Here is a 15,449-nt window from a genome sequence, read left to right as displayed (position 1 = left end):
AACATATAAAGATATCATGCATGATTCTCTTTTGTTAAATCTCAGTGCGAACCTCAATGATTAAAAAAAAAAAGTTGGTCTTTAAATATACTTTTCGGAATTGTTATTGTAAAACAATATATACTATCCAAAAGAAGTGCAAAGGAAACAATTCAATTTTAAAAGAAAATTATTCAAAAATATGTAAAATAGAATAGAATGACACAAAATTTTCAAGGTACATATATATTTATATAATTATTTTAAACACAAGCATATTTTTGTAATTTTTTTAGAAAAAAAAATTACACAAAAAAGACATATAGAGCTTGTTTCTTACATGGAGGGTTCATCAAACGACAAAAATGTAGAGAAATTAAAAGATAAAAATAAGAGGGTTCATTTTTTTTTTCATTTTTTTGCGGCTGATTTTTCTGAGATATTATGTAATGGTAACTATACATATTTCTGTGTAATGAGTTATTTACAGGGGAATAATGAGTCAAAACAAAATTGCTACAAGTTTTGTACACAACCCTGTAAACAATGGATCCAATTTTTCCCCTCTTACCTGTTGCATGCAAATCAAACATTAATAAAATAAGGTATATTTAGGTGAAATTAAAAATTTGTTAATGATTATTTTCTGCTTATTTTTTTTTTAGTTTCTGGTTTATTTCTTCTTTCTGCAAATTACAGAGAAAAAAGCTTCTCACTTTAGAAAATAAAAAAATTCAAGGATCTAATAATAAATTTTAGAACCATCTCAGTTTAATTATACTTTTCACCAAGAAATTCATACTAACCAATTTTTTGTATTATGAAAATAAGATTTAAAATTAAGGATATGTAAATACATTATCTACTTAAATATGTCGAAATAGATAGAAATATCCGAAAACAATAAAGAGAAAAAGCAAAAAAAAACGGAATTTCTTCAAGTAAAACCGCCTATCAAAGGGAAAGAAGCGCATCCTCTCCTTGTGCAGCTAGAATAGTAAAGGAAATTAGTTGAAAAAAAATTTAGAAACCATAAATAAAAAATAAAAATTTATCAAACCAAATTGATTGCTTTGGTTTTTACAAAAATCATAATAACTGAGATGTCATTTCAGTCCGAAATGGTTTTTTTTCGGGACCGCGATGTCATTTCGGTCCGAGCTATTTTCACAAACTTCAATCAAAAAATGATGCAGTTGTTGAATAAAACTTGTGAAAACATCTCGAACCAAAATGACATCTCGGTTCTTATGATTTTTGTAAAAACCAAAGCAATTAAATTGATTTGGTAATTTTTTTTTTGTTTATGGTTTCTAAAAAAAATTCAATTATCGGTTTCGTCACAGTATATTATCAATAAGTCGCATCACATTTGTTAGTCACATGACACGTCATGTAAACTGACAAAGTCACGTCGTCATATTATATGACTAATTTTTTTCTAATATTGTTTTTTATTTTAATTTCTTTTACAATATCTTATTATTTTTAACATAACCAGTCAAGTCGCATGTGATCACAACATGACAACATGACAATATGTGACGTGACAGTCATATTACTATTTTCACTATTTTTAATAACGTCACGTTATATCATGTGAAAAAGAAATTAATCACGTACTATAACAAAAGAAAAAAAAAAAAAGTTATGGTTTCCTGACTTCACTACATTCAGATCTGATCAGGTACCTGACCTGGTAGAATGAAATCCAGACCGTTTATTTTAATCAGACACGAATCTCAAGGCACCCGTGCATCTAAGCCAAGCCACTCAGCTGGGATCAACTCTTCCAATCTCCCATAAAATATGCCCTTCTAGCCACGAAACATTGTACCATACTGGTACAGTGGTACAGTACCACCAGTATGTTCAATGTTAATCCCAACCACACAACACCTATAACAAACAGCAAAGCTAAGAACCCAAAATTGCACAGAAAAATAGAGATGAAGATCTACATAAACAAGCCAATGAATCATAGATTATGAGTTATTGCCAGTACCAAGTAGCTAAATATTAATTCATAATTAAATTATGAATCCGATATAGTGCCGGTTTTGATATGTTTTCGAAACCTGATTTGCAATAGCTCGAGGTTCAATTCCTGATTTTACCTTTTTATATTGTCCCAACAGGCCAACAGTTGTAGTTTAGATGCTAACCAAACTTCCTCAAGTGTACAGTTCATTAGTTTAATAATAAATTAATAGATTACCTGAATTGAATTGAATCTGATGCATGGTCGGAGTCGTTCGATTTGAGACAAGATTTGAGCGTACTTAGCAAGCACGAATCTTGAAGTGGATCCAAAGGTTACAAATGGGTATCTGGCTTATGTCTAAATCCTTGCCTCCTAGTAAAAAAAAGGGAAAAAAAGTTAAAAAGTGGTTCATAACAAAATTATTTGCATATTTTTTTATAATTTTTTTTTTCAACAAGCAATAAGTCTGTTAGGTAAGAGTAAAATAACAAACTATAGGAGTGAGGCTTTGGTACTATGCATAGCGCATATGAATCTGTACTATGGATTAATATCCAATTTCAAAGTACAAAACAGTCGATTGGGACCATTCAATATGATCTCCATATGAAAATGTACTTATAAACTAAATTTTACATTTTCCATAATTTTTTTACTATTTATTTAGATAGGTAAAAAACCACTGGTTTTTAATGATCTAGAATCTAAAAAAATAGCAAAAAAATTATGCGCAATGCATAGTAAGTATTGATTTCTAAATGAAATCAGTGGGATATTCTCACTTTGGTCCAAAAAAAAAAATAGTTCAATAAGTAAATTGTATACCTGATCCAGAGAGAATCTATGCTTAGCTTGAACTCCATTGCTAATCTCCTCAAAATAATTGTATATTTCTGGAATATCTGAGGTAGCTATGTTTTTCTCAAAAACAATTCACAAATGCAACCCTATCAATTGTACAAATTCAAACACTAATCTCCCTTATTTCCAGAGTAGCCTTTTGAACTATTATACATCTTACAATCAAGCCCTTGATCTTTTTGTTTTTTACTCAATTGGAAACCCTTTCTATTAGAAGTTACTGAATTAGCGGTTTTGATTGAATCAAATAAGTTCATTTATGCCTTTCTAATATACAATTAATTTGCAAAAAAAAAAAAATTATATTATCACCAATAATCCCCACAAGAACAAGAACCATCACTGAAATGGTGAAATCGGTTCGAATCTCTCAAAATAATCAACCTATTTTCAATCTTAGCAATATATTTGATTGCATTATGGCAATCTTCACAAACCCGTAAATTCTTTATAACCCTAATCGGCCTCCCGGAAGGCACATTTAATATCCCAAATGCAACTGCTAATCTCTCACTATGGTACCTCAGCATATGCACCTTCTCTTCTTCTTCTATATCATGTAATACCATTTCAGTAGCAGATACATAACCCGCTTTTTTCATTTTCAAATCTAACTCCTCTAGAAACAGATAAATTCTCTCTTTTTCGGGATGATTCAAATCCCCAACCGAAAATAAATGCACCTTATTTTTCACCTCTATCCAACTAAAACCCGGCATCTTTCTAACTTTTCTTCCTTCCATCAAAACCCTAGTTTTTTGCACATCACTCCACTTACCATAACTTGCATATATGTTAGAGAGAAGCACGTACATGCCGGCATTATCCGGTTCAAGCTCTAAAATTTTGTCAGCAGCCCATTTGCCGATTTCTGGTTCACGGTGAACCCGACTCGCACCGAGTAAAGCACCCCATGTGGTGGGGTCCGGTTCAAAGGGCATTTCTTCTATAAGAGCTTGTGCTTCTTTCAAGCGCCCAGCTCGACCGAGTAGGTCTATTACGCAAGTGTAGTGTGCCGGTTTAGGAGTAATACCGTAGACCTGGTCCATGGAGTGGAAAAGAGAGATGCCTTTGTCTACTAAGCCGGTGTGACTACATGCTGACAAAACCCCAACCTGAGTAAGAATTTAAAAAATAATTAAATAACCATTTTGACATGCGCATTAAACGAACAAATTTGAAATAACAAAACCCTTAAAAAGAACAATAACTCATACCAAAGTAATATCATCTGGTCTGATTTGAGTTTGTTTCATCAGCTCAAAAATTTCCCAAGCCCTCAACCCGAAACCATGCCGGGCATAACCAGAAATCATGGTATTCCAAGAAGCTGTATCTCTCTCAGGCATTTCATCGAATGCCTTGTGTGCATCCTCCATGGACCCGCATTTGAAGTACAACGCTAGCAGGGCATTTCCTACAAAGCACCCCATTCCGAACCCAGTCTGGAACAACTGTGCATGCAACTGGGTCCCACATTCCAATGTTGCCATGTCAGCACATGTACTGAGTACACATGCATATGCTGAACGATTTGCTTTTATACCCTTCCTAGACATTTCTATGAACAAGTGGAGGGCTTCCTCACTCAACCCGACCTACCAAAAAACACATAATATCGGTTAGAATTTCAAATCATGAAAGGAAGGAGATGGCATGTCAGGCATTTATGAACTTTTATCAAAAAGGAGGAATTTCATGTATACCCCTCAAAAACTTTGAAATTACGTATTTCCGCTATAACTTCATAATATCATATTTATCCTTCTAAAATTTCAAAACTCATAAATTTACCCATTTTATTGTCTTTTCTATTAAAACATGCTTACATATTTTTTATTTTTCTTAATAAAAGGTAAAATGGGTACTTTATAAATTTTAAATGTTTAAATAGAAAAGGCAATAAAATGGGTAAATACATAATTTCAAAGTTTTTGAAGGGTATACTTGAAATTACCCAATCAAAAATAGTATAGTGACCTGAGTATATGCTGTCAGCATAGCAGACCAAGACACGGCATTTTGATGGGGCATTTTGTTGAACATCTCTCGGGCCTCTTTAATCATCCCGGCATTTGCATAAGCTGTCAGCATTGTATTCCATGTTACTTCATCCCTACAAATTCAACGATAATTAATCTTAAGTCCCTATTTAAAGATAGTACTTATAAACCCTCAAAAATTTTAATATACCTACACGGCATCTGATCAAATAACATCTTTGCCTCGTTAAATCTTCTATTCTGTACATAGGCTGCAACCATGGCATTCCATGAAACAACATTTCTTTCTGGCATTTTTTCAAAAATACCCCTAGCTTCTTCCACATTTCCATTTTTTGCATAACCAGAAACAACTGCAGTCCAAGTAAAGACATCCTTCTCAACCGGCATTACATCAAGCAGTCTCCTTGCCTCTGTCATGTCCCCATTCTGAGCATATCCACTAATCATAGTATTCCAAGAAACATTATCTCTCTCAGGCATTTTATCAAACAGCTTCAAAGCCTCATCCATTTGATTTCTTTGCACGTACCCACCGATTATAGCATTCCATGAAACGACATCCCAATTAGGCTTAGATTCAAACAACTCCTTAGCAAGTTCAAATCTCCCATTTTGTACATAGGCAGCCAGAAGCCCATTCCATGATATATTGTTTTTAACAGGTGCACGGTCAAAGAGTTCCTTGGCTAGGTCAACCAGCCTGTGCCGTGCATAGGCTGATATCATTGTGTTATATGAAACCTTGTCTTTCACAGGCATTTCATCAAACAGGTTACGAGCAGTCCTCAGGTCACCACTTGAAACATGGCACTGAAGCATGGTGTTGAAAGAGATGACATCACATGATGTCATGCTCGAGAACAGCGATATTGCATGTGCGAATTGGGAATTGAACACGTAGCCTGAAAGCATAGTGTTGTAAGAGGAAATGGTTCTCTTAGGCATTTGATCGAACAGTTGCTGAGCATGCGCCACATGGCCCAGACGCATCTTATGAGCGATGGCCTTGTTCCACTCTATGACCTGTGGGTCCCATGTAACAAGTGCCCCTCTCTCAAGTTTCCTTATATTTGTTTTCTTGTTTGGTGTAGCTTGGTTGATGGTGGTTTGAGTTTTTGAGAAAGAACGGGGGCTGGAATGAGAAAAACGCAAGAAGCGCATTGCAGGCTTTGCAGCCACCAGCGCTAAGTCGAATTGTTTAACGAATTTGGTTATCTCCTTTTAATTTAACAAAGCCTAAGCCAATGAATGCATTCAACGAAAAACATGACATGATTAACATATCGTTTAAAAAAATATTACAAAACACAAGGTGACATAACTTTAATTTTATATTATATTATATTTAATTTTAGATAATATAATATATTTAATCTCTATTCACAACGCAATTATCAAATGTGACCTGATTGATTATATTTCATTATTTATTTTTTAGGTTTTAAGTTAGTTTACATAATAATACAAAAATTAATATAAAGAAACAATGTTCAAAAAATTGGTCACATAACATATGTGACGTAATGTGTTGTGACGTGTTATTTACAATTGAAGAGCATGTCATGTGAATTGCGAGTCACATTGCATGATCAACACGTATGATGTGATTTGCCGTGACAGATAATGACATGACTAATATATAGATGTAATTTTTTTTTTTTTTTGAGAAAGGGATGTAATGGAAATTTAAGAACTTTACTTTCATTAACTAAAATTAACTTCTTCTTTTTTGACAATCACTAAAATTTCTTAAACTGTATTTTGTTAGATTAAATTTTGTCCAAGAAAAAGGAGAGAGAGGAGAGGGAGAGTTTTTTTTTTTTTTTAAAAAGAGGGAGATAGAGAGAGATGAGGGAGAATTTGTTAGATGCAATTTTTCATGCTTTGATATGTAAGTCACTCTTAATTTAATAAAACATAATTTTTTTACTCATAATTAAATATTCTCTTTAACTCAAATTCTTAAGTCAAATGTATTATCTTAACTGATTTGCTACCTTCAGAGCCTCTTTTGTCTTTTATTATATTGTATTCATTTTTTTTCTACACTTGACACAAATTCCTTGCTTAATGGCAACAATATTTTTTTTAGAATAAATTATCTAAAAGAGAGAAAGAGAAGAGGGATAGTTTTTCAAAACAAAAAAAGAAGAAGAGAGAGAGAGAGAGAGGGAGGAGGGAGAGTTTTTTAGATGCAGTTTTTTTTATGTTTTGAACTATAAGTCAATCCAATATAACATAAATTATTTAGATATAATTAAAGATCATCTTTAGCTTAAATTCTTAAGTCAAGTCTTTTCTTTTAACTTATTTATTTTCTTTACAGCTTCTTAACTTTTTTTCACATATAGGTATACAGTTCTTAGTCTCTCTTTTGTCTTTTATCAAATTTTATCTGTTTCTTTTCCACAGTTGACACAAATTACTTCCGTAATAGAAACAACATTCTTTAGAATAAATTGTCAGAGAGAGAGAGAGAGAGAGAGAGAAGAGGGACAATTTTTCAAAAAAAAAAAAGAGTGAGAGGGAGAGGGCAGAATGAGAGGAGGGAGAGTTTTTTAGATGCAATTATTTTACAGCTTCTTAACTTTTTTCATATATAAGTATAAAGTTCTTAGAGTTTCTTTTGTCTTTTATCATATTTTATTTATTTTTTCCACAGTTGATACAAATTTTTTGCTTAATGGCAACTGCATTATTTTAGAATAAATTTTGTCTAATAGAGAGAGAGAGAGAGAGAGAAGAGGGAGAGTTTTTCAAAAAAAAAAAAAAAAAGGGAGAGGGAGAGGTGGAGATAGAGAGGAGGGAGAGTTTTTTAGATACAATTTTTTTACAGCTTCTTAACTTTTTCACATATAGATATAAAGTTCTTAGAGCCTCTTTTTTTATCATATTTTATTTATTTCTTTTCCACAGTTGACACAAATATCTTGCTTAATGGCTACTGCATTCTTTTAGAATAAATTTTGTCTAAAAGAGAGAGAAGAGGGAGAGTTTTTCAAACAAAAAAAAATAGGGAGAGGGAGAGAGGGGGAGAGAGAGAGAGGAGGAAGAGTTTTTTAGATGCAATTTTTTTACAGCTTCTTAATTTTTTTTTTCACATATATGAATAAAGTTTTTAGAGCATCTTTTATCTTTTATTATATTTTATTTGTTTCTTTTTCACAATTGACACAAATTCCTTGCTTAATGGCAACTGCATTATTCTATTATAAATTTTGTTCAAAAGAGAGAAAGGGAAGAGGGAGAGTTTTTCATCAAAAAAAAAAAAATAAATAAAAGAGAGAGAGGGAGAGAGAGAGAGAGAGAGAGGAGGGAGAGTTTTTAGATGCAATTTTTTTAGAGCTTCTTAACTTTTTTCACATATAGGTATAGATATAGGTATAGAGTTCTTAGAGTTTTTTTTTGTCTTTTATCATATTTTATTCATTTCTTTTCCACAGTTAATACAAATTCCTTACTTAATAACAACAACATTCTATTAGAATAAATTTTTAGAACAATTCAAATAGTTAATAGTTAATACTTAATCAAATAAAATAAATCAATTTGAAAAAATAATCTCCGGATCGTATACAAGACATTATCCTTGGGATCAACTCATTTTTCATGTCCAGAAGGCTTCCTAGTAACAAAACCAGATAAAAATCAAACTCTAAATGTAACTCTAAAAAGATAAAATACAAAACCACACACTGCAACGCCACAGCTTATCCTTAGATCATAATTCCAACAAATTATTTATTTCGGAGGACCCTTACGTAAAATTTCCTCAAGTTCACGGGTAAAGCTTTTAACAGAGCAGTTTTAACTTCCTGCAGCGCACAAACCATATGCGCGCTGTTTTGATTCTATAGTTCATGAAGCTAAAACTGCTCTGTTAAAATCATTACCCCAAGTTTACTCCTTGGCGGCTTCAAAAGCTTCTCTGTAGGCGCGAACAACTCGAACCCAAACAATGGTGAAGCAATCACCAATCGCACCGACTCAGGCGAACTCCGACCCGAATCCAAACCCGAACCCGAAACGTAAAGCGAGGTCGAAAAAGCAGTCATCTTTAAACCCTAATTGGACCCAGCTTCAATCCAAGCTCCGTTTACATTCCAAACCCGAACCCGCTGTGGATACAATCCTAGGGAAGCGCAAGGAGAGGCCTTCATCGGATTCAGAGCTTACTACTGGGCTGAACCCGTTATCTGATGACACCAGGTAAGGGAACATTTTCTCATATACCCTTTAAACTGTGGTTATTTATTTATTTAAGTGAGAATTGGTTGGTGTTGTAGTTTGACAAAGGTGTTAGCTATTGATTGTGAGATGGTTGGAGTTGGGTTTGAAGGAAGCAAGAGTGCTCTTGCAAGGGTGACATTGGTGAGTAATTTCTTTTCAATTTGTAACATAAATAAGATAATATAGTTGCTTTTTGTTCATTGGATTCGGTTTATTTGGTCTTCAACCGAACCACAAATTTTAGTTTAAATGGTTTGGTTCGTTGAACCAAACAAACTGAAATTATTTCGATTTTGAGTTTAATTTGGTTGGTTTGGTTAGATTTTTGAAAACCAAATAAAATTTTGGTTTTAACCGAACTAACTGTTTGAACACTCCTTTTAGTAGGATCATTATACCAGTCAGTTCTGATACTGCACAAGTACCAGATTATAATGCTATGGTTTCAGTACTGTTAGTGTTCAACTTCCATAGTTGATCATTTTAAATTTTTTGGTTTGACTATTTAAATTTGGTTGGTTTAGTTACCTTTTGAGCACCCCTATTTGTAGAATTGCAATACCAGTCAGGTCTGGTACTGCACAAGTACCAGATTATAATGCTATTGTTTCAGTACTGATACTGTTAGTGTTCATAGTAATAGTACTTGCATAGTTTATCATTTGAAAAATGTTTTTGTTTATATTTGTAATTTATTGAATTAAAGCTAAACTTATGTTAGGTTAATATATGGGGAAATGTGGTATATGACGAATATGTACGTCCTATGGAGCATATAGTAGATTACCGTACCAGAATCAGTGGAATACGCGCGAAGCACATGAAGATAGGTAAAGAACTAAACTTTTCCTTCTAAGTATTTTTTTGTTATATTTTAGTCCTATTTGGGATAATTTTTACGCAGTGATGCTTTTTTTTTTTTAGCCAAAGAGTTTTGGGCTGTTCAAGAAAAAGTTGCTGAGCTGATCAAAGGTCATATCATTGTGGGCCATGCATTGCATCATGACCTCAAGGTATTTTTCATTTTATTTTACTTTTTTTGTAAAATTTATATGCACAATTGTCCCCTTCAAAAACCTGTACTGGTAAAGATAGTATTTTTAATAGTTTAGGGAGATTTTATTTATTATTTTTCAGAGGAGAATGCATGGAAAATTTCCATTTTTATTAATATGGTTTTGACCTTTACATAAGTATAAATCTTTATAAAGCTTCATGGGTCAGGAAACCTAAGATAATTTTTCAAAGATAGTAAAAAACCTTACGGTATAGATGATATTTTTTACTAGTTTAGGGAGATTTAAATTTTTATTTTTTCAGAGGAGAATGCTTGAAATTTTTATTAATATGGTTTTTGACATTTACATAATTATATATCTTTATAAAGTTTCATGGGTCAGAAAACCCTACATAATTTTTAAAGATAGTATGAGTAATACTGGTAAAACTGTCTAGGCTTTGCATCATGACCTCAAGGTTATTCTTTATTTTATTGTTTTCTTGTAAAATTTATATGAAGTCTGCCCTGTCAAAAAACCGATTAAACTGGTATAGATGATATTTTCAATAGTTTAGGGAGATTTAAATTTTTTATTTTCTCAGAGGAGGCATGGAAATTTTCCTTTTTTTATTAATATGATTTTAACCTTTACATAATTATAAATCTTTATAAAGTTTCATTAGTCAGAAAACCCTAGATAATTTTCAAAGATAGTATGAGTAATACTGGTAAACTGTATAGGCTTTGTTACTGAGTCACCCTAAGAAGGACATAAGGGATACCTCAGAATACGGCCCACTGCGAAGGTATCTTTTTTAATTTGATTCACTTTTTTTTTTCTTATTTTGGAATTTATTTAACCTCAAATAAAATTGGCATGTAAATTGATAAAAACAGGGCGGCAAAAAAGAGATCTTTGAAGGATCTAGCAGCTGAAATACTAAGTGTTAAAATTCAACAAAAGGAGCACTGCCCTGTATGTTACATCCTTACTTTATTTACTTTATTTATTATTTCTCTTTTATAAGGGTATAATTGCAATGTCAACTTTTTGGAGTTTGTCAGATACCAGAAACATATTTTGTATTAAAATTTAACAATAGTAGTGCATGATTTTGAGCACCTTTTAACAAATTGATTTTGATTTTGTGATGAATTATTAGGTGGAGGATGCAAGAGCAGCTATGTACATTTATAATAAGCATAAAAAGGAATGGGAGAAGAGTTTGAAAGACCAATTTAGGCTAAAAAATAAACTCGGGCACAAGAAAAAGAAAAAACTTGGAGCAGATTCAAACTCTGATGATTTTGAATTGTTAACATAGTTTGAGCTGAAAAGAAAATACTCAAATTACCTTTTTGTTCCCAATTTTGTTTTTGTTGGAATATGTAATTTGTTTAAGTTATTTTATTTGATTATATGTTGCATTAGTGAAATGTAGGTTTTGATTTTGTGCTTTGGAAATAGACTTGCTGCTCTTTAAATACCCATGTTAATTTGTGATTTGTGAATTCACATCCCCTTAGGTTACCTGACTGAGTACAATTACAATCGGACGGTTTTTTTAGCCTGGCACAAATCTCAAAACGAACCCCTACAGTCTCTACAGGAACCGGATTGAGTTTGATCCGGCTGGGATTAATCTGGTCTGTCAGTTTTAATTTGCTGAGTCAGGTACCTGGGAGGATACGGATCCGTGATTTGTAGGGCTATATATGAAATTTTTTAACAAAGCTTTCTAAGGTTATCATTCGTACTATTTTATGGGTTGAGTTGGGTTTAAGAGAAATTGATTTGTTTTAGTGGGGATAAGAAATAAAATTCTAAATCCTAAACCCCTGAACCATGATTTGATGAATCCTAAATCATAAACCTTACAACCATGTAACATTTCAACAATGTACATCTTTTCTTTTGTTTAATGAAATTTAATAGCAAGTGATTTGCCTGCTACTCAGTGAAAAAAAATAAAAAATACGAATATGTCACATTGGACATGTAAAATGGTAATTCTTTTCTTCTAATAATAAGTAGATCCATTTTGTGCTAATTTTGGCTCAGTTTTTTATTGGTAAAGGCTTAAAGTTATCTGTTAAAAACAATGTAATGCAATGTTCCTTTTGAAAACCCAGCAAATTGCATCCTTGTAATAATTTATTCAGATAATTTTTTGTCTCTAGGAAGCTAAAATAGTTTAGTGTGAACTGTAAGTATTATGAAATCTGGTATCAGTTGAGTACCAGTGATGTCTTGACAAATTAACATGTCAGCTACATAATTTATAACAGTGAACAATATAACATGTTATCAAGTTTTCTGGTATGAACCAATTATCAATGTATCAGGTTAAGTTAGACAATATAACCATACCAGAAAATGTTTAGTGTACTCATTACACAAAAAACATAGCTCAACAGCAAAATCAACTAACAAAACACATCATGTAACCTTCACATTTCAATCAGAGAGAAGCAAGGACCCAAAACATAGAAACAGAGGAGGTAGCCGTGAAAGTCCATGTTATGAAGGCCAATAATACTGATAGAGCATACCGACCGCACGCTAATTGAGGGAACGTTTTGCAAAAATGCACATCTTTTTCAAATAATAGGGTCACCCCAGCTGAAGAGCATGCAGCTGCAAATGATAAGATCGCTGTAACCTAAAAAAGAGCAGCAGAGATCAAATGTTAAAAATTGATTTTGGTTTGTTTGGTTGAAACAAATACGAGAGATTGAATTTCAAAAGATCAAAACTCAATACATACACAAACACATTTGATAATCATAGAAATGAGAAAGGTTAAACCGAATAAAATATAAAAACCCTATAAAAACCCAAAGTAATTCAAGTAAATACCAAGTAAATTTCGGTTTGTTTGGTTGAACCAAAATAAGAGAGATCAAACTGAGCCAAATATAGAAAAACCGAAGTAATTCAAAAATTCAACCTAACCGAACCATTTAATTCAAAATTTGTCGGTTTAGTTGAAAACCAAATAAACCGGATCCAATGAACACACATACAGATTGTTAAAAGGGATAGAGAAATTACCCAATCGCCCACCACGAACAAACTAACAAGCACGGGATTGCGGAGGTCTCTTTTGAATTTGAGCGCGTAAATATCGAGACATGCAAGACCCAAACTCCAAAGCAATTGTAGCCCCATTGATGCTATTAAATAACTACAATATTTCAGCAATGAACAAAAAAGAAAAATACAAAATCAGTTACAATTCAAACCTCCATGCAAAAACATACACAAAATCAATTATGAGATGTCATAAAATAATAGCCTCTATAGCCAACATTATACATCCAGAACATATATACTGAGACTAAGGTACTGTGCATTGCACAGATTGATCTGTGCTATGGATCAATATTTTTGTTTTTAAAGTCCAAATAGTTGATCTAAATCGTTCAACGTGATTTCCATATGAAAATGTACTGGAAGACTAAATTTTACATTTTTTTAGAATTTTTTTTGCTATTTTCTAGATAGGTAGAATATCACTACTTTTAAATGGTCTAGAATCTTTGGATCAAGTGTTTTCTACGTATCTAAAAAAAAAGTAAAATTTGATCTACAAGTACATTTTCATATAAAGATAATGTTAAACGGTTCAAATCAATTGTTTAGAAATTGAAAATGGAGATATTGATCCATAGTATGGACCAAAATGCGCTATGCATAGTACCCTAGCTTCAGTTCATAACTCGAGCATTGTATTAAATGAAACTACCACAAATAAAAGCTAATAAAGGAAAAAAAAAATGAAAAAAAGTACCAAAAGGCAGTGTAATTAGAGAAACTATTAGCAGATGCCATAACTCCAACCGATGCAGCCGCAAACCCACATTGTGCGCTCCTCAAAGCAAACCCACTCCATGTACCAGGGCTCCCTAAAAAATCCTTCATTCTCTCTGTCATATCCTACAAGTCGAGTAAAATAGAAAATTAAAAATTACCAAATACCTAAATTAATCCCTAGTATCTACTTAAATTTATCATACCTACCTCTTCTTGAGTTATAATCGAGCCTTTTAATTGGATAAAATAAGCGCCTCAATCTGCCACATCCTGGATGAGGGAAAATGACGGAAATGCCCTTCTTCACACCTTTCCTCTTATGTACCTTATTCCAATGAGAACCCATAAATTACAATGACATTGCCTAACTGACAACATTTAATATATTTTATAAATAGAACATTAAAGAAAAGAATCTCCTATAATAATGCATTAATGGAGGGTATAACTGTCATCTATTCTTGTACTCAGCTCAATAATTTAAAGCACACAATTTTGAACTTCCACAAATCAGTAGCCGACTAATTAAATCACACAAATTTGTTCCACAAATCAGTAGCTCAAATTAATAATTCAAAATTAGAAATTGCCGGGATCGCAACTAATTCAACTGAAAGTTTGCAATTTGAAAGCAAGTGCTTTGAACAATAATGGTAGATAGTAATTAAATAGAACATTTAAGAAAAAAAATTCCTAAATAACGGTAGAGAGAATTGGGTTCTACAAGAAATAATTAATGAAGGGTAAAATTATCTATATATTAATATAATTAGTACCCAATTAATAATTCATAATTAGAAATTGCAATTTTTGGAAACCCACAACAGTAACAATCATCAAATTACCTAAAAGTTTGCAATTTCAAAGCAGGTGCTTGAACAATAATGGTAGATAGAAATTAAAGACATTTCCATATCTAGGGTTTTTACTTTGAAATTGACAAATCTATTCCATGAGATGAGGGAAAATGACGGAAATGCCCTTCTTCACAACTTTCCTCTTATGTACCTTATTACAATGAGAACCCATAAATTACAGTGACGTTGCCTAATTGACAACATTTAATATATTTTATAAAAATAACATTTAAGAAAATAAAATCCTAAATAATGCATGAAGAGAATTGGCTTTTACAAGAAATAATTAATGAAGGGTAAAATTTAGGTACCCAATTAATTAAATTACACAGGGAAGTGCACAAATTAATAATTCAAATTTAGAAATTGCAATGGAAACCCACAACAGTTACAATCATCAAATTATCTGAAAGTTTGCAATTTCAAAGCAAGTGCTCTGAACAATAGTGGTAGATGGAAATTAAAGACATTTCCATATCTAGGGTTTTTGAATTGAAATTGGCAAATCTAAGTGCAGATTTTACCTAATTAAGCCACCAAACACCACCAGAGGCGGAATCCGTCGCCTTTTCTCCACAAATTACAAGTTTCTTGGACGAGAGGAGAGAAGTACGGAGGAGAGAGAGAATGAAAGACAGAGACAAAGAGACAGTGGTTAGTGGAGCGGAGAGAGAATTGAAATTAGAAAAGGGAGAAAGAGAGAGAAAGAGGCAGT

At 32.4% G+C, this 15,449-nt stretch overlaps 3 protein-coding genes across 5 annotated transcripts; 1 reads left to right on the top strand and 2 right to left on the bottom strand.

Moving 5' to 3' along the window:
• Positions 1 to 3,065: 3,065 nt before the first annotated feature.
• Positions 3,066 to 5,966, bottom strand: LOC144548953 (Tetratricopeptide repeat (TPR)-like superfamily protein). The gene is made up of 4 exons (XM_078297689.1): positions 5,018 to 5,966; positions 4,805 to 4,940; positions 4,042 to 4,422; positions 3,066 to 3,939 (listed from the first exon to the last, which is right to left on the bottom strand). The coding sequence occupies exons 1-4, from the start codon at positions 5,818 to 5,820 to the stop codon at positions 3,133 to 3,135; spliced, it is 2,127 nt and encodes a 708-aa protein (XP_078153815.1). The 5' UTR covers positions 5,821 to 5,966; the 3' UTR covers positions 3,066 to 3,132.
• Positions 5,967 to 8,694: 2,728 nt separating this feature from the next.
• On the top strand, positions 8,695 to 11,474 carry LOC144548954 (Polynucleotidyl transferase, ribonuclease H-like superfamily protein). Its single transcript, XM_078297690.1, has 7 exons — positions 8,695 to 9,039; positions 9,117 to 9,201; positions 9,782 to 9,890; positions 9,985 to 10,073; positions 10,802 to 10,866; positions 10,958 to 11,036; positions 11,224 to 11,474. Exons 1-7 carry the CDS (start codon positions 8,789 to 8,791, stop codon positions 11,383 to 11,385), a joined length of 840 nt encoding a protein of 279 aa, XP_078153816.1. The 5' UTR covers positions 8,695 to 8,788; the 3' UTR covers positions 11,386 to 11,474.
• Positions 11,475 to 12,339: 865 nt separating this feature from the next.
• LOC144548956 (CASP-like protein 5B3) lies at positions 12,340 to 15,444 on the bottom strand. Of its 3 annotated transcripts, XM_078297692.1 has the most exons (6): positions 15,259 to 15,423; positions 14,858 to 14,885; positions 14,085 to 14,176; positions 13,855 to 14,000; positions 13,116 to 13,248; positions 12,340 to 12,723 (listed from the first exon to the last, which is right to left on the bottom strand). In XM_078297692.1, the coding sequence occupies exons 4-6, from the start codon at positions 13,995 to 13,997 to the stop codon at positions 12,523 to 12,525; spliced, it is 477 nt and encodes a 158-aa protein (XP_078153818.1). In that variant the 5' UTR covers positions 13,998 to 14,000; positions 14,085 to 14,176; positions 14,858 to 14,885; positions 15,259 to 15,423; the 3' UTR covers positions 12,340 to 12,522. The 3 variants fall into 3 exon arrangements, with proteins under 3 accessions (XP_078153818.1, XP_078153817.1, XP_078153819.1); XM_078297691.1 differs by lacking the exon at positions 14,858 to 14,885 and having other exon boundaries at positions 14,085 to 14,202; positions 15,259 to 15,444; XM_078297693.1 differs by lacking the exon at positions 14,858 to 14,885 and having other exon boundaries at positions 14,081 to 14,202; positions 15,259 to 15,429.
• Positions 15,445 to 15,449: the final 5 nt, after the last annotated feature.

Source organism: Carex rostrata, chromosome 34 (assembly GCF_964058835.1).
Source record: "Carex rostrata chromosome 34, lpCarRost1.2, whole genome shotgun sequence".
NCBI lineage: Eukaryota > Viridiplantae > Streptophyta > Magnoliopsida > Poales > Cyperaceae > Carex > Carex rostrata.
Note: the sequence above shows the minus strand (reverse complement) of the source record. Positions and strands in the feature narration are given on the sequence as shown.

What these genes read in the sequence shown, in the direction of transcription:
- LOC144548953 (XM_078297689.1), bottom strand. Translation starts at nt 5,820, where the DNA reads ATGCGTCTGGGCCATGTGGCGCATGCTCAGCAACTGTTCGATCAAATG. An exon ending in TGCTGACAGCATATACTCAG is followed by an intron (nt 4,423 to 4,804) that starts GTCACTATACTA and finishes GTTTTTTGGTAG; the next exon opens with GTCGGGTTGAGTGAGGAAGC. An exon ending in GACCAGATGATATTACTTTG is followed by an intron (nt 3,940 to 4,041) that starts GTATGAGTTATT and finishes ATTCTTACTCAG; the next exon opens with GTTGGGGTTTTGTCAGCATG.
- LOC144548954 (XM_078297690.1), top strand. Translation starts at nt 8,789, where the DNA reads ATGGTGAAGCAATCACCAATCGCACCGACTCAGGCGAACTCCGACCCG. An exon ending in CCGTTATCTGATGACACCAG is followed by an intron (nt 9,040 to 9,116) that starts GTAAGGGAACAT and finishes TTGGTGTTGTAG; the next exon opens with TTTGACAAAGGTGTTAGCTA. An exon ending in CATTGCATCATGACCTCAAG is followed by an intron (nt 10,074 to 10,801) that starts GTATTTTTCATT and finishes TAAACTGTATAG; the next exon opens with GCTTTGTTACTGAGTCACCC.
- LOC144548956 (XM_078297691.1), bottom strand. Translation starts at nt 13,997, where the DNA reads ATGACAGAGAGAATGAAGGATTTTTTAGGGAGCCCTGGTACATGGAGT. An exon ending in TCTAATTACACTGCCTTTTG is followed by an intron (nt 13,249 to 13,854) that starts GTACTTTTTTTC and finishes GAAATATTGTAG; the next exon opens with TTATTTAATAGCATCAATGG. An exon ending in TGTTCGTGGTGGGCGATTGG is followed by an intron (nt 12,724 to 13,115) that starts GTAATTTCTCTA and finishes GCTCTTTTTTAG; the next exon opens with GTTACAGCGATCTTATCATT.